The sequence below is a fragment of the Molothrus aeneus genome, chromosome Z (genome assembly GCF_037042795.1).
Source record: "Molothrus aeneus isolate 106 chromosome Z, BPBGC_Maene_1.0, whole genome shotgun sequence".
Lineage (NCBI taxonomy): Eukaryota > Metazoa > Chordata > Aves > Passeriformes > Icteridae > Molothrus > Molothrus aeneus.
The window spans coordinates 17,946,413-17,967,016 of NC_089680.1; the positions used below are offsets into that span (position 1 = coordinate 17,946,413).

Here is a 20,604-nt window from a genome sequence, read left to right on the forward strand (position 1 = left end):
CTATGGGAAGTTAGACTCCTGTTTCTTGGGATCTTTAGAAGTAATAATATAGTAAAACACTTGACTTTACTCTCACCAACACATGACTAATGTCTTTCTTGAATAGTTTGAATTTTAGTTCCTCTGCTATCTGAAAATGATTTTCTGAAATTAATTTTTACATGGTTGTCCAGAGGGTAATCTCACAACTGAAGAAGGCAGAAATAGAGGCATAGTGCAGATAATGTCTGGCTTCATCTCTGGTGCCATCAAGAAGGCTTTGGTTTTTTTAGCAATGGATTGAACATCAATGACTGTAGCCTGTTAGGGAGAGATGGGATCCACTTGTCTAAAAAGGGAAAGAAAATCTTTGGCAGCAGACTGGTCAGTTTGGTGAGATGAGCTTTACCCTGAATGGCTTGTGGGGTCCAAAGTGGCAATGCTTATGCTTTTATTTCTTCCTGGAGAGTGGGCCATGCCAGCCAGTGCTACCTTGGCCTCCTCTCAAATGAGAATCATAGGGCTATTCTGATCCAGGGTGTATATTGTTATGGGGAATCTTGTTACACCTCTTCTAGGGAACCTAGGTGCTAGATTACCTCCCTGATGTGCCTGTACACAAATGCAGAGAGCGTGGGGAATAAGCAAGAACTAGAAATCTCTGGGCATGTGTGGCAGCAGCTCTCTGGACAGTTTGGGTTGAACTGGATGATATCCAGAGCTCTCGCAATTCCGTGGTTCTGTGAACTGTTTTAACAATTATATTCTACCAGAAAGATGTCAGTAGTTTTGAGGGAAAAGAAGCAGTATTGGATTTTCTAGTTAGATATGCTTTTGAAAGAGTAAGAAGAATTTGATTTCTTTAGCTTACCATTTGGCTTAAAAAAAAAAAAAGCAGCATGTTATTAAATACAATATAGTACAAGGTAATCTATTTTTTCCACAAACTTTTGAGAGTTGCCCCTTCTCTTTCAGATATAAACAACTCAGGAGATACACCTCCAGAAGACTTCTGCAAATTGCTTTACTTCTAGACTTTTCAGGGACAGTAATACATCGCTTCCAGTACTGGTCCCAAGAGACCATGCTAAGACCCTTAGTTTTTCTGCAGGGTAGCATATGTAGATGTGCCCTTGTGTTTTTGTTAGTTCTTTGTTAAAATGCATGGCTATTTATTTTTTAAGATAATGATACCTTTTTTATTAATATTTCAGATCCCACTTGGAAATCAATTAATTCCCTAACTAGTGGGATGTGATCCATTGTGTACTTGTAAGAAAACTTTCCAGTTCTGGTCTAGACAAAGCTATTGTATGAGTTGTTTTAAAAAATAAATATATAATGTACCTTGATCAACTTTTAAACAGTCTTCAAAGACGGGAAGAAAACCTCATATATGGCATTATGTATTGATATGTAGAAGGTTGCTTTTGTTAAGTTTGTGGTCTTTCTTCAGGTAGAAATTTACATATATATATATATAAAGAAATTATTTTGTTTTTTTCAGCACCTACAATTACTGCTTCACTAGATTTTCTATACTGCTTAGATTCTGTTTTTTAAACTTCCACTTGCAAAAGCTAGAATGCAGAAACAACATGCAGATTGGGTTGAAAAAGCTGCAGCTGCCAAAAAGAAGATTGTGTGGATGTCACGGCAGGCTTCCAGTATCTGGAAGAGGCCTACAGAGAAGCTGGAGAGGGTCTTCATTAGAAACTGCATTGATGTGACAAGGGGAATGGCTTCAAACTGAAAGAGGGGAAATTTAGAAAGGAAATCCTTACAAATCATCAAATTATGAAAGAAATTATTTACTGTGAGAGTGGTGAGTAACTGGAACAGGTTGCCCAAAGAAGTTGTGGATGCGTCACTCCTGTCAGTCTTCAAGGGTGGTTTGGAACATGGCTTTGTGCATCCTGGTGTAGTGGAAGATGTTCTAGGCCCATGGTCTAGAACTAGATAGTCTTTAAGGCTCCTTCCAAGCAAAACAATTGTATGATTCTACCTAGATGGTGGAAACTCCAGCTGACTTAATGGGAACCAGGTTTGAATACCTTTTCTTCTTTTAAAATGAAGAAAATACTAGCATCATCCATTTGGCTATCAGAAATAGGTATTGAAACAGCCTTCCTGAGTTTTCTGCCGCTCCGCCTCTGATTTCAGACACTCAGCTTCGCCGACGTGCCGCTTTCCAGAACTGAAGCGCCTGTGGTCAAGACAGGAAATCTGTAACTCAGCAGAAGCGCTGGTGAAGGAATGAGCGGCTCGGGCGGAGGGTGCAGGGTGGGACAGGCCGGTGCAGACACTCAGCCCAGGGCACTCCTCGGTCGGAGACGCCAACGGGACGGCGAGGGGCTGGGTGGCGAGGGGCGGGATCGGCCCTGCGCCCCGCCCTGCCCGCCTCCTGCCACCGCTCTTCTTTGCCGCGGGCGGCGGGGGCAACGAGAGGCGACGGACCGGCTGTCGCTCTTCTGCTTGGCGGGGCCGCAGCCGGCGGCACAGTGAGGTGAGGCCGCCGGGCGGGGTGCGAGGCGCCGGGCGGCGGCTGTGCCGGCTGTGCCCCGCCGAGCTCGGCTCGGCTCGGCCGGCGGCGGTGGTGGTGGTGGGGGACGAGCGGCGACCCCGGCGCGGGGCATGTGCGGCGGGCGGTGAGGGGCGGCCCCGTGCGGGCTCCGTCCCGCGGGCACTCGCCGTTCGCCCGGCAGTGCTCGCAGAGGTACCGGGCCGGCGTGGCAGGGTTTAACTGGCGTGTTTGCCGGACACTGATAGCGTTTCCTTGTTTCTTCAGCCAGCCTTCCCTCTGAAGGGTCTTGAGCCGGAAACATCTTTGAATATTCGCAGCGGAGGTAGAAATAATAATATTAGACATCAACGCAGGTGTGAGATACCTCCTCCCGGCTACCTTGCCCGGGAAGGGTCGGACTAGGTGGCCTCCCCTGGTTTGTCGCAGCCGGGCTGGTGACCTGAGATTGTTGACCATCCCCCTCTTCCTTCCGAGCTAGCCCTGCTTTCCCTCCCCGCGGGCAGGGCTGCGGAGGCCTTACCGCTGCTCGGGGGACTTTTCAGAAGTTCGTGCCTCCAGAGGCCTTCCCGCCTCTGCCTGGAAAAGTGTTACCCCTACCTCTTCAGAAATTTTGGTTCAGATGTTGGGTGCATAGTGGGTGCTGTGTTTATCGCCTACACGCAGGAAGTTTGAGTTGTTTTACTTCATAGGACTCCCTTTACTTCATAGGACTCCCTTGTCAGCATGAAGATAGAAGGAGTTGATCAGGCTTTTAGAAAATCTTGCTCTTGAACTGACTTTTTTTTTGAATGGCCTTTCATCTTACATTTTAACAGCACTTTGCTTTTAAAGAATTATTTATGTAGTTGAATTTTTTTTTTCACTCTTAGTGGGAGGTCTCCATGTTTTGCAGTTAAACCATATGTGTAGTTTTGTAGTGGTGGGGAAATGGTAGCAATTTACCGAGTTTTTAATCAAAAATCTAAACTTACTGTAACTCTGTTTCATAATCTCCATTTAAGATACGTGGGTGTCCTGTAAATTGTGATCTTAAAAAGCTGGTTCATGTTGTATGGGAAATATACCAGCAACAAAATATACACATAAAAATAAGTGGTCTTGAGATAGTTCAGGTATATAAGTTTGTTTGTTTAATTTTGTTTTCATACACATTATATTCAGTGGTAATACTGCTATCTAAAACTTCACCTGGGCAACATGTCCAGATATTCTAGAACATTTTATCAAGTAATTTTTAGTTAGCCAACTTCTGTCATTGGGATAGATACCTACTTTAAACCTCTAGCTTCTGTTTTGCCACATACCTGTTTGGGAATTCTCTTTAATCAGATAAAGGGCATTGAGGGTGTTTGGTGGTTAGCTTCTTGTAAAGCAGTCATTTGAAAGAGGAGAGACTTCTTGAGCTGAAATATGATTAGTGAACAAGTGGTAACAATGACCCTATCCTTGGACAGATACTGCATTTTTAGGGTTTTCATAGTTTTCTAATCTGTTACTTCTATTTTAAAATGCTTTAGAAAAGGAAGACCTGACACCTGAATTGACAATCAAATAAATGGTTATTCCTGAGCAGGATGAGAGTGGAGTTGCTGAATGTGTTGTGGTGAAAATGCAGTTCCCTTCTTGTAAAGAGTGTAGCTTGATAATTTTGGTAAATAGTGACTCTGTGACGTTCATCCAAAGTACAGAAGTTTGATAGTGGCTGTTGCTGAATGTTTCAGAGTGTTTTTTCTTTTATTTTTTCTTGCAGTTTGTAAATCCCTGTGAAAGGCATATAGGAAGTTTGTGGTCAGCAGGCTTGAGTTTAGTGCACAAACTTTAAATCTCCAATGGAAAAATATTTGTTTGATTTTTTTTAACTTGCAAATTTGAAAGGAAGAACCCCTCAGACAGTGTTGCTGCAGAGGATGATAAGAAATCTGTATGCTCTGTTTTGTGACCATGTACAGTTCCTTGAGCCCTGTGTACAGTCTGTGCAACTTTGAAAGCATAAAGGTTGCTGCTGGCTGTAGCTGGTTCTCACCATGGGGCTGTGAGTAGTGGTACTTGTAAGTAAGATCCTGCTGTGAGCAAGAACCAGCTGGATTTATCTTTCAAAGATAATCACTACTGTGTATTAACCATTTATGAAATGAAAACTGAAAGGTTTTGACTCACTTTTTTCTGCGCTCCATTTCTGCCCACTCAAATAATGGTCACCTTTATTTTTGGAAGACCGGGTGCACAAATGTTTGCTCTCTGATTCACTGTTTTAAGAATTATTAATTTTTCCAATTTCATTTAGTTATTTTTAAAATAAAACTCAAGTTCTAATACCTTTTAGTCTGATTTAGTTGTATCTGGGTATACCTAACTAACTTGTCAATGGAAGAAGTTTTGATTAACTTGTTTGGTTAATACACTGGTTTAATTCAAGCAGTCAGACATAGGAATTTCATGATAATAGCTGAAAAAAACCACAGTGATTTCTTCCGGAAGCTCACTGGGAGGTTGGAAAAGAATTTGCAATAGGTGGGGAAAGCACCACTGTCAGAGGGGCTCACTTGATATGGAGGAGGTTTCCCCGTTTTGGTCCAGTCTGTTTGGTATGGGATTGTGTCACCTTTATGCTGTGCATTAGCCCTTAGGTCCTGGTTGGGACTTTTTCTTTTTTTCTCTTTTTTTGTCTCTTGCTTCTGATTTTTGCAGGGGTTTTAGTAAGGCTTTGTCCTTACACAGAGTTGCAAGTGCTCAGACCTCCAAGAAGCTGTGCCTTCAATTCTCAGTGTCTGCTTTGGCTGTGGTCTGTCTTTAGATGCTGCTCTGGTTTATACTGGCTTTGTACCATGCAGTGGCTGGATGGTGGAGGAGGTGGTTGGTAGACAGGTATGCTGGCCAGGGATAAGGGAACGTTTTTTCCTACACTGTCTGCTGTGTGTCTATTGAATTTTTCACCTTTTCTGGTTGTTTCTGCTTGGCGGGTCTTAAGGAAGTACACAGAGCTGAACCCTGTGAGCAGAGAGACTTGGCTTTCCTTCTAGGAGTCTGAAATGCACCATTTTGTTTTGTCTTTAGAACTAGTGTATTGGTCTTGAGGCTTGGTTGGCAATGTTGTTGCTTATCTGTAGTAAAAGATTGCTGGATAACAGATATCCTACTTCAGCTGAGTACCATAAAAAGAATTACTTACTGTGGGAAGTAAAAGTATGCTGTGTGTTAATTTGCTTGAATATCTCAGTCTAAAACATCTCCATCTCAATGAAGCACCACTAGGTTGGAAAAACAGAAGGATGAAATCTTTTGTTCAGAAGTCAGGAATTTTACGAATATGCTTTTTTTTACATTTGCCATGGAGATTGTTGTATTTCATCTTCAGTAAAATTACTTTCTTACCCATAAAATCAGAAACTTATTTGAAATCCAACTCAAATAACTGTGCCAGACCAGATGTTTCCTGGAAAACAGCATGTGCAAACAGATTTTCGTGTAGATGTGCTTATTGAGCTGATTTGCTTATCTCTCTTCCAAATTATGTGAGTATGTATACCCATGGCAGAAAGTTAAACAGTTTTTATTTTTTAAACTAACGAGAAAGGGAATTTTGATATCGCAACTGAGGTAAAGTTTTGGATCCGCAATATGCGAACAGAAAAACCTTCTGTATCTTTCATGCCTTTCCTCTTCCTTTTGCTTTTCCTTTTGTTCAGTATAAAAATATATTCCTAATTAATATAAATGATTTAAGGGTAAACAACACTGCTCTTTTCTAGAAAGAGCAATGTACTGAAGTCAAACATGCTTTAGTGAAACCAGCACTTACTTGCCTGTTTGTTTTTAACAGGTGAAAACAGCAGAAAAGGTGCTGATGCTGCCAGATTTGTCTACTATTTAGATGTATTGGCATTTTTTATCATGGTTTTGTGCCTGTGCTTTAAGCTGCATGGAGAACTCATCATTCTTTCCTTGAACAATATGGTTGCTTTACCTCTGAAAATTTTTGAGCTAAACAGCTAGTCCCATATATTTATCTAGTAGATAACTACTGTGCAAGCTGTTACTGCTGATAATGTGAACTGTTTTCTCTATTTCTGACAGCTATGAGGAAAATACCAGTTATTTTATTCAAGTCACACTTAGAATGAATCACTGCGTCTTGGCAGTGCTCTTTGTAGTTTTTCCATGTGTCAAGTGTGCCTACTATTACAGCAAACGACAAGATACAGATGACTTCATAATGGGTTCTGACAGACCTTTTTTGAAATACAGTATTGTATTCTGGTATGCAAAAGTAAATAGATTCTCTTGTTCTTTGCTGAGATTGCAGTGCTAACTCCATCATGCCCTTTGTGCTCTCATTTTTGCTACTCTGGAGATTGGGGGTTCTTGGTTTTCAGGGGTCATGTGTAAGACATGGTGGCTCTGTACTTCTCAGGTGCTTCTTTTAGGATGACACAGTAGGATAATAGTCTGTGCAAGATGTATGTGTTTCTGCAATTCATAGCTTTCTACTGGAAATTTGTGCATGTCTCTGTGTGTGTTTTTATCTACTGCGTGTTAATTTTTTGCATTACAAGAAAAAAAAACCAAACAACATGGTTCCTTTCTTTGCCTTTGCTTCTTAGTGTTGACCTTGCTTCATCTGTATGTGGCCCTGTGGGTGTCCGCTGGAGCTGTGATGCATGTGTCCCTTTGCACCTTAGATCCCTTTAGGCAAGAAACTCAAGTCTCAGGTGCTAGACTTTGGATTGTTTTGTGGTGTGTGTAGGTGTTTATGAAGAGGCAACATTTTCAGGAAGCTGAAAATTTTACTCTTGTATCCTCTGTATACACAAATTAGGAAACTTTTCAAACGAACACCCTCAAATACAAATTAGGAAACTTTTCAAATGAACACACGGATTTGAAACCTTTGTGAATCTGGCAGTATTATGCGCTGTCTGCTGAGAAACGAGAAGTTATAATCTATCTTGACTGCAGAGAGGGAATTTTGCAGAGAATGCATGTGGACACTGAGGTTTAGGTGAGCTGTTGAAGGACTTAAGTGCTGGATGTACAGTAGAATTTGCATTTCTGGGACCTGTGAACTGTTGGCATCACATTCTTCCCCTGTGCTTGCAGTGTATGTTCACGTGTAAATCCTTTGAGAGTTGCTACCATTTAATAATTTTGAAAACATTGCCACTTGTGTGTTGCAATAGTAGGGATAGTTGCAATAGTTGCTTTGCTTAAAAATGTGTACCTTGAGAGCTTGTACAATATATTACTAGTAAATATATACATTTTGGATTTAACTAGTGTCTTGTGATGCATATATATTTGCTGACTGCCTGGTCTTCTGTGCTTATTTTTTCTGTCTTTTGACTGCTGGAGTGCAGAAAGAAAAAAAGTTAATCTCAGTTTATAAGGGAGAAATCTTCTACAAACTGCAGCCAAGATTCCTTGGAGTTTAAGGATTCATGAAGCTAGGTGCCATTAGGCTTATTAAGACCAGATTTCACCACACCATAAAATCAATGTAGCTTATTTCAAAGAGAATTGCAGCTACCCTTTGCCCCTGCCTATCTTTTAAGATAGTCTGTTTCACAGAAATAACGCAAATCTCAATAACAACCAGTAGTATCCCTGGTACTGCTAATTCATTATTTATTTTCTGTAGGAGCAGAGAAAGAGCTGAGCATCAAAATGGAGAATACTTAATGCAACGTAACATTGAAATCAGTGGAGTGTCTGCTCATATTTATATTAATTGCTATTTTTAGGTTCTCCTTTAAATAATTTGGTTCAGTCTTATTTACGTATTTATTTACAGGCTCAGGAATAAGAAGTTAGAATAGTAGTGCCGGATGGAATAAGTTGAAATAGTCCAATTTTAGAAAGCACATTACTCTTCAAAGTGAATTACTCTTCAAACAGCAAGACTAAATTAATTTTCTGAGCAAATTAGGTAAAAAGCAATCTGTTCTCTAGCCCTGTGTTGTCTGCATGGATTTTTGGGTAGATGTATGATAAAAAAATGGCTGGTTCTGTTTATTGCAGATTTGCATTATATTATTAGGAGTATTCAAGACATCCCCCTCAAGAGCATGTGAAGCTTTATGTACAAGCTAATAGTGTACATGCTAAGATGACCTTTCTTTGTCTTTCAGATGGAAATATCTAGACAGGTCAACACCAGTACATTTACCTTCCTTGCTGGGTGTAAGCCTATCAGCTGACAGCTCTTGCATTACTGCAAACAGTAATGCAGCAGCTGCCAGCTGATAGGCTGTATTATATACTGTATGTATAAAATAGCTGTAGTTGGGGATGCAGTATAATGTGCCCTTTTTAATTTGCAGGTTTCCATACTTGCTGTGATTAGTCGGATTTGTTCTCTTCTTGAAATGGTAGGACTAGGAAACAGCTGTCGCGGGATGAAGTCTCCACCACTCCTCGTGGCTGCGCTCGTGGCGTGCATAATTGTTTTGGGTTTCAATTACTGGGTTGCAAGTTCTCGCAGCATGGATCTGCAGGTAATGTTCCTTTTGCTCTGCATGTCACTTTGTACTTCTGCAAGTAGTAAACATAGTTCACGAGAAGGATGATTCTCCTTCACGTGACAAGCCAGGAACTTCAGCTTGTTGTAGGAACTTCCACAAATTTTACAGTTGTTGCTTATCAGTAGTGGGGAAATGGGATGAATGCCTATTTGTACATGAGAGGAACCCAAAACTTGAACACACCTGCATGTGTGATAGTTGTTATTTCTGCTCTCACAAAACATTCAGCTGTCTTGTACTGTTTCACATTAAAGATGTGATAAATGCCGTCCTCTTTTGTCCCTTCCCAAGCACCCTCAATTTCCTTGCCATCATGGCAGTATGCAAAGGAGAAAAAGCCTTGGCTTTTGCAAGCCCTGCTCAGCAATAACAAAAACATCTTTATATTATCAACCCTGTGTTCAACACAAATCCAAAACAGAGCCCCATACCAGTCACTGTGAAGAAAATTAACTCTATCCCAATCAAAACTAGCACACTGATATTCCTAGATTTGTCTTTGTACATGACTGATAGCATTGTATACATACTGTACAAGGAAATCTGGCTTGTTCAGAAATGAAATCTGAATTTGTGTTTCTTAGTGATCTTTCTGAAGAAGGACATACAAGTCACATGTAGTAATTACCTTGCCTGATGATAACTATATTTTTCTGATTATAACTGTATTTTTTGTGGCTGTTGAGCTTAGGTTTTAATCCTTTCTGGACCATTTGTTCCGATATAGGATATGTGAGTCAAGTTTCTAATTTGTGACAATTTCTGCAGGACAGTTATTTTTTTCCCCTCTTTTTTTTTCTTTTTTTCCTTTTCTTTTGTTACTGTTTTTAACAAGCTGACCTAAAAACTAACAACATGTTGATTAAACATGGCTCATGAGAGCTCCTTCCCAGTTTATCCAGTGAATTTGCATGCTCTTTGTAACTGAGCCAAATTTTAGTACTGAGTGGACAGCTGAGTACTGTCAACAGAAGGAGCTGAGCTCCTGTTTCTTTCACCTCAGAACAGGCAGTATTCAAACAGGGCACTTGTGTCTGGCCATGTGGTTAAGGGTGTGTCTTATGACTTCTGAGACCCTGGTCATCCCTTGCTTTCCCTTCAGTCAGTGGCCTCAGGATGGTGGCTACCAGTGGGTAGTAACTGTGTCAGTACTACTGAAGTGTTGCTGCAAAGCCATGAAGCAGCTGATAGTGAGAAAAATATGCCCCAGATTTATCTTGGTCTCCATAACCTAGAGGCACAAGGTCCTGAGATACTAGTACAGGTACACTGTGCCATCATACATATTTCTCCTAAAGTTAGCCTGAAAATTACTTCACTTTGGCATGGTCACACAGTCTGAATGGAATAAAAGCATAGCTGAACATGGATGGAGCTTCTGAAGCTCTCTCTAGACCCATTTGTTTGTTGGCAACACTTTGCAGTTGTTAGGACTGAAATGGAAGGAGTGTTTTTCCTTGCTATTCCAGCTAAACTGCAAGTAATTTTCCTTTTTTTTTCCCCCTCTGGCTCCTCTCCCTTTCCTTTATTTCTGTGGCAGAGAGGCAGGGTAGGTGGGACCTGACATGCTACATACTGTGGTGTAAGGAGATTTGGAACATTTTTTTGGAGTCTTGGAACATGCACAGTTTTTATTATATCTAATATTTAGTCCACCTGGAATCACCAGGTCTTTTTTCATTCTGTTGATATCCCCAGCCCCCTGCATTTTTTTGTATTCCTAGTTGCTGCTGAAGAACAATTTTAATCCAAAATGTTTAGAAACAACGTCCTGCAAAACTAAATTGGTACTTACAAAAAAGAAGGGCGGGGGGAGGAGGAAAGAGTGTGAAAACATCAGGCTTGATTCCTTAGTGTATGTCTCTTACAGGATGTGATGGTGTTGAATTTTCTTCTGACTGTAGCTGTTCTTTGAGCAGTCAAGAAGAATGATGATTTTCTGTTTATGAATGAATGGATTTTTCTCATATATGTCTTTGTGTAATAGCCATATGTGAATTGTTCATGTAAAAGTTGGGCAGTGTTGTCCTCCCTCTACCCTTTTCTAGCTCTTCCAGGGAATCAGATTGGTTTGAGAGCTGAGTTTCCACACTGAGTTAGTTTGAGAAGTGTAAAGCTGTCAGAATTGTATGGGCTAAATTAAAAAAAATTGTTTGACCTTGACTTCAGAAAGATTGTAGTCTCTAATCTTTTTTATGTTTATGTTTTGGGGGTTTTTTTATGCTCAAGTACTGAGCTTTTAATTTTTCTCATCTTTAACTTAAATTTTAGAGTCTTTACAAAATATGCACTCCTGTTAATTTATGTAAAACTATGGAAGTGTGTGTATATGTGTATGACTAGTATCCCTGGCTGACACAGGACTTTCATGATATCTGCATTGTTAGCGCTGTAAAATTTGCTATTCCTTGAATATATTGGACAAGATTCCGGCAAGGGGGAAGCATTTTTTATTGCTTTGGCTAATCTGCTCTTCCTCAGGGTCGAGTCATGGATCTGGAAGGCAAAGTCCGCAGGGCAGCAGCGGAGAGGGGTGCTGTGGAACAAAAAAAGAATGAATTCCAAGGGGAGCTAGAGAAGCAGCGACAGCAGATTGACAAAATCCAGTCCTTGCACAGCTTTCAGATGGAAAACGCGAACAGAGTACATCAGGAAGAGAAGGTAGGGCTTTTCCTAGCCACAGTTTTCTGTGAGACTGTAGTTTACCAAGACACACTCTGCAGTGGGAAGTGGTGCTCACGTGTTGCAGCTTACAGACAATGTTGGTGTGGCAAAACATTTTATATTGTATGATATTGAGAAAATGGACCTTGAATGGACATTTTAGCATTTGTTGTATAATTTTGAAATACTAAAAGCTTGCAAGTAACAGCAGTTCTGAATAAAACTCTTATCCTCTCTATAAGTCGTTACCATACTTGGATTGTCCCTTCAGTTTCTTTCCTGTATAGTAATGTTTTAAAAACTAGGTAAAAGAAGAAGATGGACCAAGAGATATATTCCCAAATATATTTGTAAGCATAAATGGTTGACATTTATTTCTAAATGCTTTACAAGTTTTGTGGCATCTTGGCTTTCTGCCTCAAAAACTTAATGGTATTGGGAAGATATGAGAAGGTGAGACTTTCACGGCAGTGCTCCTGACAGTTCAGCTTCACCAGGGGGATGGTATTCCTTTGTGAAGAATGTGAACAAATCTACTTAAATAGCAGTGTGTATGATTCCTGCTGTGTAGTATTTTGCAAACCGGTTTGCTGTGTATTTTCCTTGTGTTGCAGATACCACTTTGATTGAAGTTGCTAGTCAGTAATATCCATTTTCTCCCTATTCGCAGAAGCATTTAGTTGAGAGTATTCAATTGCTTCTCCTATAGAATCTCTTGACTGAAGTTTATAGATCAGCTTTCCAGAACTATTACTTTCAGAAGGCTGAACAGTCACATCTTGTGATGGTAATAGGTACTCTTCAGGTAGCAGGTTCACTATAAAGGAATGGTTTGCTCCTCAAAATGTGTTGCCTGAGAAAAATATAACCAGATTAATCTTTGAAGAACTTAGAGGAACAAAAATTGATTAAAAATGGAAGGTAGAATGGGTGCATCAATGTCATATATCATTAGTTTATTTTGAAATAATCTTTACCCCAAGTCTTCTAGGAAATAATAAACCAATTCTTTTTACCTCTTTTGAGACAAACCTATATCCTTGATAATTTCTCTCTTCTCTCTGTGTTCAGTCCTTGCATATACTTTTAAAAAGATGAGGTATAGTTTGTCTATTTATTTTTTCAATGCGTGCATTTTTAAAAAAGATATCTGAGAATATTCAGATGGTATTCAAGTAAGTAATCAAATCTTGTCACTTCTGCCTCCTGTTATTGGGTGTTGCTACTGAATGCTGTGGAATTTTCTTGCCTTCTGCTTCAGTCCTACAGGGAGTGAAAACACATGCATGAGTGGAAAAAATAAAATTCAAAGGTAAGAAAAGGGCAAATGTAATAGAGTATTATGCTTCCTTTCTATAGGCAGATATTGCCAGAGCTGCTAAAAGACACTGAAAGAGCTGGCCAGAGAATTTTCAGCACAGGCTAGCAAGAGGGGCAGATGTTGAGAGGACCTCATCCAGGAGTTTTAAGAAAGTTTAGTGAATGAAATGTTGCTTCTGCCAAGCATGATGTGGCATCTTTTTGCTTCAGATTTCTGGCATCAGATGAGTGTTATGTAGCAGCACGCAGTCCACTTTCCTTGTGGTGTTTTTGAGCCTAGTGGGCGTACAGGAACTGTTCATAAAATGTGGCCTCCATGTCAGGAGAAGTAGTAACAGGTATTTTGCAGAACTAGAACTGCTGTTGGACATGGGGTGGAATGTGGTGTCTGGGGAAGAGTCAATGTGGCTTCTGGAAAAGAAAGTCTTTCTTCTGAGTTATCTTGGAGTTTTCTCCTGAAAGAGCTGGTGATAAAAGTGAGGGAGAGAAGTCAACACATTCACACCTGGAGTTGAAGTGGCTTGTAGAGATACTATGCAGCCGTGGGTCAGACTGTGGAATTGCAAGGGTGAATGACAAGGCAAAAGTTACAAAGCCACTTAGAAATACACTGGGTTGATTATTGTACTGTGGGGGGGGGGTCACCAGTGGAGTTTTGAAGTGCTGTGAAAGGCATAGAGAGGAGAGCAAAGGTCACCAATTCTGTGCAGTAGTTTCTCTACAGGAATCCAGAGTATGGTTTACAGGCTGGACAAGGGTCAGCAGAAGAGAACCATCACAGTCATCTTCAGGATTCCAAATAGTACAGAAAATGTTTGTGGCTGGAGAGGGAAGGCAGGGCTGTCCTGCATTCATTGATGTGCCTCAAATGCCATCATCAAGTTGTAGTTCAGACTGAGCGGAAGGTAGTGTTCTTCATGCAATAGGTGGTGAAGCTGCAAGTGTGTGGCATCCATAATACCCAGTTACAGTGGGTCTGTGTAGTTTAACGAGCAACTGGATGGCCTTGGATAAACACCTAGCCCACTTCCAAGGTGTTTGCTCTATCTCCATGTGTTCCTCAGACACATTTTTCCAAGCAGCTGCTGCTTGGAAAATACTGTGCTTTATGGCTGCCTTGGAATTCAATTGGCATTTCAGTGTTAGAGGTGGGATGCTGGGAAAGGTAGATTTTGGGGCCAGTGTAGTTGAAATTCCTGCCTCCTAAGTGCTTGTCTCTCTATCACCCTAAAATACAGTTGTTCAGTCTATAAAGCTTGCTTAGAAACCCCAGGAAGTGATACCCTAGGGAAGTGGTGCATTGGACTAATTTCCTGACTTCTGCATTCTGTGACTGGAGAAGAGCATGTGTCTCACTCAGGAGCCTGAAGTGGGAGGGTGAGCAGGTATGTGCCGGTGCACCATTTTGCATCAAATTCAAAATTTGCTTTTCTTGTGACACACAAACAAATATCCTGTGGATATGCTGTTTGTTTTGCTGGAAAGCTGTGCATTTGTCAAAAGAAGACATCAGCCAAGTTGCTATGGATTCATCCACTGTAATTCAGGAATGCCTCTGATAACGGTGGCAGGGAAGAGAGGGAAAGCTTAATTCTGCTTGCTAATGACCTTTATTGGAAGAAGCTGTCTAGGATCAGAGGTTTTACAGAGGGATATGGAATATAAGAAAAGACAGCATCTGAGTGATTTTTTTGTTTGTGTGTATCTCTGTCCATGTATAAATGTGTTTTGTATGTTCATCTCTTGTGTATATAAGATATGAAGGTATATACAGGATATAAACATATATCCTTGTTTTTTGACTCCATAGATTGCAGTGGAATCTAGGATTCCTGGGAGGCAAGTAATGAATTCACCCTTTCTGATTGTGGGAAGCTTGCTCCTTGAACTGAACTTTTACTCTGTAAGGATTAGTGGCCAGTATTTACCTAGTCAGGAAGAATGAATGCAAATTTAAATCCTGAGACTCTCAACCCATTTTACAAGTATTTTACAAACTATAACTAGAGATCTTTGAGTCATAAATAAGAGTTTGCTTAGTTCTTGCTGTTCTTAAAGAAAAATTAAAATTATTTCAGCAGTTCTATAGGAATGACTGGTCCCTCTCAAACCTCCCACTTTTTGAGGAAGAAATTATGGTTCTTTGGTCTGTAGAGGAAACTCACATATGAGGCTTACTTACACAATCTGGACTTCTAACCAAGAGCAAGTCACAAGTAACATTTGAGACACATATAACTTCACTTCATCTCTGCTCACTGTGTCTTATTACTCTGCTGATAAAACATAGAATAATTACAGTACTGATTTACTTTCATCCCAAACCAAAACACCAGTAAGGTGTTTTGCCCAGTTAAAGTCATCGTCACTAGCAGTGCAGTAATCACTTTGAGTTAAATCTGCCTTCTTTTGTAGTAGAACTGTCTCTGTGCTACTTGAAGGATGAGGGCATAGAAGGTGGGTAGTCTGAGCCTGTTATACTGTGTGGGCTCACCATTCATTGGGGCAGTGTAGTTCTGGAAAATTACTGTTGTAGTTATTTTCTTAGGTCTGAGTGTGTATGAAACACTACTGCCACCAGTCTATTTTTAAAAAACCTGCTTGAATTTTTACCGATTAGTGTAGATTTAGGAAATGGCTTCTGCAAGTCCATGCAGAAGTAGAATCATGAGTCCAAGTAGTCTTACTTGAACACTCATTAACAACAGTTCAGGAGTGCAAAAAGACTGTTTCTAATCTGTGTATTCTATGTGATTGTTATTCAGGACTTGTAGCTTCTGGGATTTACAGAGCTACAGAAGTCTCTTTGAGGAGCATAACAGGGCAACAATGTGTTTAATATCTCTGAAATGCATGAGTATGATTTTGCAGTTGGTAGTTTTCTTTGGATTTACATAAATCTTCTCCAGCCCAAATCTTGTTTTACTGAGAAGGGCCAAGATATGTGTGTTCTGTGTGAAGCATGTCACTGTCCTGTTGCTCAGTATCTTTTAACACTAGCCACAGCTGCTCTCTGGTCCCCTCCCTCTGGGAAAATTTCAATTCCTAGCAATCTTCTGGCACAAAGTACCTATTGGTATGCAAGGAGTCGACTCCACTCAGAAGGAATTACAGTAGTCTGTAGGAGAGAGTAGAAAGGTACCTTTTCCTTTTCACTGAAGGCTATATATATTTTGGTTTTTGATTTTTTTTTCCAACCCAAACAGTGCTGCATGTTCTAGTTTTGGAAAAGTTTTGAGGTAGGGAAGCACTGCCTTATGTCCCATATTTGCCACAGCACAATATTACTAAATTATCAAGGGAAATCAGTATGCTTCCTCATAACTAGTACAGCAGAAGTCTAGAAGATCACCTCTGTTCAAAATATATCTTCACATGGTGGAAAGAAAAAAAAAAGGGTGGTCTGAGGCTAGCTAAACTAGAGGGGGAATTTAGTGCATGTGTAGTTTGAAGTTATCTATTGGAATGTTGCTACCTCTTCACAGCTAAATGAATGGACAAAAAGTCAGAAGGTGCATTAGATATATCTGTGGAAGTTGTATATTAATATACTCGTATCATATGATTTTGCTTTGCTTACATTGCCTACTATTTGGGTTTTTGTTAAATGTAAAATGAGGGAAAGTGAATAAAGTGAAGTGAACGTCCTGTAGTTTCAAGGGGCTTTTTTTCTCCAATCTACTTGCTGTTGCCCAGTACCTGTAATAGTAATTTTGTATTCATGTGTGTCAAATACCGCCCTCTTGTGCTTAAACTAAGCACAAGAAACTAACTTTGCAATTTTGGTGATTTTGAAGGCAGAACTGCAACATGTCATGGTGTGCATGTCCTTGTGTCCTCTGTGACAAAACAGAACCTAGATTGCTTTTACCACAGGCTGTGATACAAGGTTGAGTCTCAGATTTTTGGCAGAACTACTGTGTAGAAACAGAGGTGTTTTTTTGGGTTTGGGTTTTGCTGGGTATGTGGGTTGTTCATTTGTTTGGCGTTCTTTTGTTGATTGGGTGGGGTTTTTTATGTTTATTGAGGAAAAGTGCAGTTTCTGAATGGAATTCCATTTATTGGGACATAGGTTTCAATGAACAATATCTCTTCCATTTTGAGCTTGAAATTTGTTCTAAGGCTTACTTAATTGATGTGCCTCCACTGAAGTATAAGTGAGTGTGCAACACAATGATCAACCTTAAAGATAAATATTTCCTTAAAACCACATTTATAACTTTTCCCCCATACACTAATACATAGTTTGGCTGTTAGTCTCTTGGCCTGGAACCAAAAAGACTTTCTCATGTTTTAACACCAGCTGGCAAGTAAATATCATGCAGACACTTCCTCACTCTCCACATTTCCCTCTAGATTTTTGAAGAAAACTGTGTTGAGATAAGAACAATTTGATAACTGAGAGGAATAAAACCCAACAGAAACAAGATATACACAATACACAATAAACAATCCAGTTGCTCAGCACTTGCTGTATGGTGCTGCTCAACTTATCCCCCAGCAGCTATCAGTGCCTCCTGGCCAGCTCCCCCACTTTATGTCCCTATGTTCTGTGGTAAGCAATGTCCCTTTGGCCAGTTTGGGATGCCTGACAGAGCTTCCTTCTGGTTTCTTTTGCACCTGCTGGCTGGCAGGGCATGGGAAACAGGGAAATCCTTGCTTTAGTGCAAGCACTACTGAACAGTAACTAAAACATGAGTGTGTAGTGCAAGCACTACTGAACAGTAACTAAAACATGAGTGTGTTGCCAGCATTATTCTCATGCTAATGCCAGGGTAGTGTGGGGAGTTGTGGGAGCATGCAAGACAGAACCACTCTTTCTCTTTGCTGGAGAGACTTAAATCAGTTTGAGTTAATAATGAAATAAGTGCCCTCCTTTTCCCTGGTTAATTATAAATGTCTGTTTCTGCATGTATAAATTTTACCTTCCCATCCTGCTTTATTCACAGTTGGTTTTGTTCTTACCAGTTGAGTTACTGATTCTGTGGCTTATCTTTGTCTCCTTTGTGCTATATTTGTGTATGCAAAGCCCCTTTTTTCTTAAGTTTTAGTGTTTATGCTTATCAAACTATTTCCTTTCTTTTTTCTGTTGCAATTATGCTTTTTTATACATGCTCATTATGCTTTTACATCCACCACATACAGTCAGTGTTAGAAAGGACATATGTCAGTTCAGTGTGCTTGGGTTAGCTTGGTTCTTGATAGTAGCAAATGCTGGATGAGTTACTGTAGTAATAGCTCCAAGGAATATGTGTATGGAGAATACTGTTCGGCATTATTCAGATCAAATGCATTTACATAGTCCAAAGTATGTGCTCAAAAAAAATACTTCAAATAATTTTTCTCAAAGCTTCGTCATGCATATTTCTGCATTATGCTTTATTATTTTTAAACAGTAACTTTAGCTTTGTGTCTCTTAACTGGAATAACACTTATGTAGACATGTTCTGTGGTGAATAATAAACAAATCTTCAGCTGCTATTATTTAAAAGTTTGCTGTACAGCTGGAGCAATTTGTTTCCCACACTACTGGTGGAAGTGTGACTTTTGAGTTTTGATGTCTGAAGCGCTGCTGTCCACAGCATTGTCTCCAATCAAAAAATTTGGTTTTTTCCTCTTTGGTAGTCATAAAGACTTCTGTGCAAACATGCTTACAAATAGAATAAGCTGGTGCTATATTATAGACATACTGTATTACAGAATATCAGATTTTAGTATGGTGATAGGGGGATTTTTCAAAAGCTGGATTTTTTGCTCCTGGGGATTATAGCTATTGTTTTGTGGCCTAAATGAAGTTTAAAATGTGATTTCCTTTCTAGAACTGAGTATTGGCATGTATCTGCTGAGTACTTCCCAGCAGTTTTCATTCTTGACCAGCATAAAACCCCAAAAGTAAATAATGTTTGCTTAACTTACAGCCACAAGGTGAAAATTAGTTAACACTTGAATGATAGGAGGAAGAATGGGAGGCCTGATGTTATTGACTTAGTGTGATTGGAAGGTGGCAGTTGCAGTACTGTGCTGTAAATTATTAAACAGTGTTTCCTGCTCAAGTTAAACAGCTAACTGGGATTTAACAGATTTTTGCCTGGACTGTTGCCCACACATTCAAGGAGATAGCTGTGGCATTGCCAAAAGGAAGTTTTATACGCAATCCATAAAGACCAAGGCAGACTTATTTTCTTCCCTGTTGTGATTCAAAGAGACTTTTTTTTTAATGTGGAAAGTAATTTTTCTTACTTCAGCTAATCACAGTTGTTATTATTGTCCTAATGTTCAAAGCATGTAACACTTGTATATTTTACTGTCACATAAGTGATCCTGGCATTTAGGAGTTTGATTTTAAGGACCACCCCCCATTCCCTCCCACTCACCCCTCCCCTTTCCCCCCAATAAATAGAACCAAAACCAACAAAGCCCCACAAAAAAACCTCTAAGAATATAAAATTATAAATTGGTCTGTCATACTGATTTTTCTAGTCCATTTTTCTAGTTTCTGGTAGTGGCCAATGTTGTATTATCCTGAAGGTGATAATCCTGGAACAGCCTGACTACATTGTCCACACAATAGCAAAACTTGGAATTTCCAGTGAAACATTAATTTCCTTTTCCCAATAAACCAGTGGGAAAAAAAGAACTTCTTATTTACCTATCCTGTGAGAAAGGAGAGGGAGAGATAAACGATCCTACATACAAGTCCTTACTGTTTTTTGAGTTTCTTTTTGCTTCAGCATGACCCTTTTTTCTTGAGGTTTCATGGTGGTGTTCACAAAACAGCTGTACATATGGAATGGTGTAGAAATACTTAGCGACAGCTGAATGACCACCTCTGTGAAGTGTTACTCTTTAAAGGATCATTCAAAGACAAAGCTACTGCCCTGCTGAGTCTTGTTCCACTCAGATTTATTGAACGCTGCACTCATGCAATCAGCTGGCTCTTATTACTGTAGCCTTGGGAAGGAAGGCACCAACAATGCTGTCAGTGTTTCAGGGTGACTTGGGCAGACAGAGTGGATGCTGCAACTTCTTTTTGGGTGTGGACATACACACACATCAATACTAGAGCAGAAACTTTGGGAAACAGAGGAGTTGGTTTTCTGGGACCATTGAAGAACCCTGAGGTTTCCCAGTACAAGGATAATAGGGGAACTGACAATGAAGCCTGAGAAATGCCTTCCTAAGAGTGGTCTGGATTGTTTCTGAAGAGTTAGTGGATCTCTTTTTTGTATTCTTAAGAACTCTTGTGCATCAGATCTGCTAAATGATGCATATGAATCTGAGTTATCGTGGCATCTGCCTCACAAGAATAATTTCACTTAGCTGTGATTTGATTCAGTTTTCATGTGTTTTGGGGAATGTGTGTATATGAAATGGTAGATGAGGATTGATGAAAGAATAGATGAAACTTGTTCCTATGTTGACTACCTCTTCAGAATGAGAGGGAGAACAAAGTGAAGGAGTGGAGGAAGGCCACTCCAACATGAAAGCAATCGAGAAGATAGGTTGAAAAGGGATACAATGCAAGGGTTTCACATTGCTTTCATGGAGTTGCTTTATGCTGAATGATTAATGCTTTCATAGCTCATCTTGAATGCCTGA

The 20,604-nt window shown here is 40.0% G+C and overlaps 1 protein-coding gene across 1 annotated transcript in view; it reads left to right on the plus strand.

Moving 5' to 3' along the window:
• Positions 1-2,343: 2,343 nt before the first annotated feature.
• The window catches only part of GOLM1 (golgi membrane protein 1), a 37,913-nt gene continuing 19,652 nt past the window's right edge, over positions 2,344-20,604 (plus strand). The window contains exons 1-3 of the mRNA XM_066568656.1: positions 2,344-2,485; positions 8,821-8,994; positions 11,503-11,682. Coding sequence (XP_066424753.1) covers positions 8,866-8,994; positions 11,503-11,682 — 309 coding nt within the window. The 5' untranslated portion in view covers positions 2,344-2,485; positions 8,821-8,865. The remainder of the gene's footprint in view (positions 2,486-8,820; positions 8,995-11,502; positions 11,683-20,604) is intronic.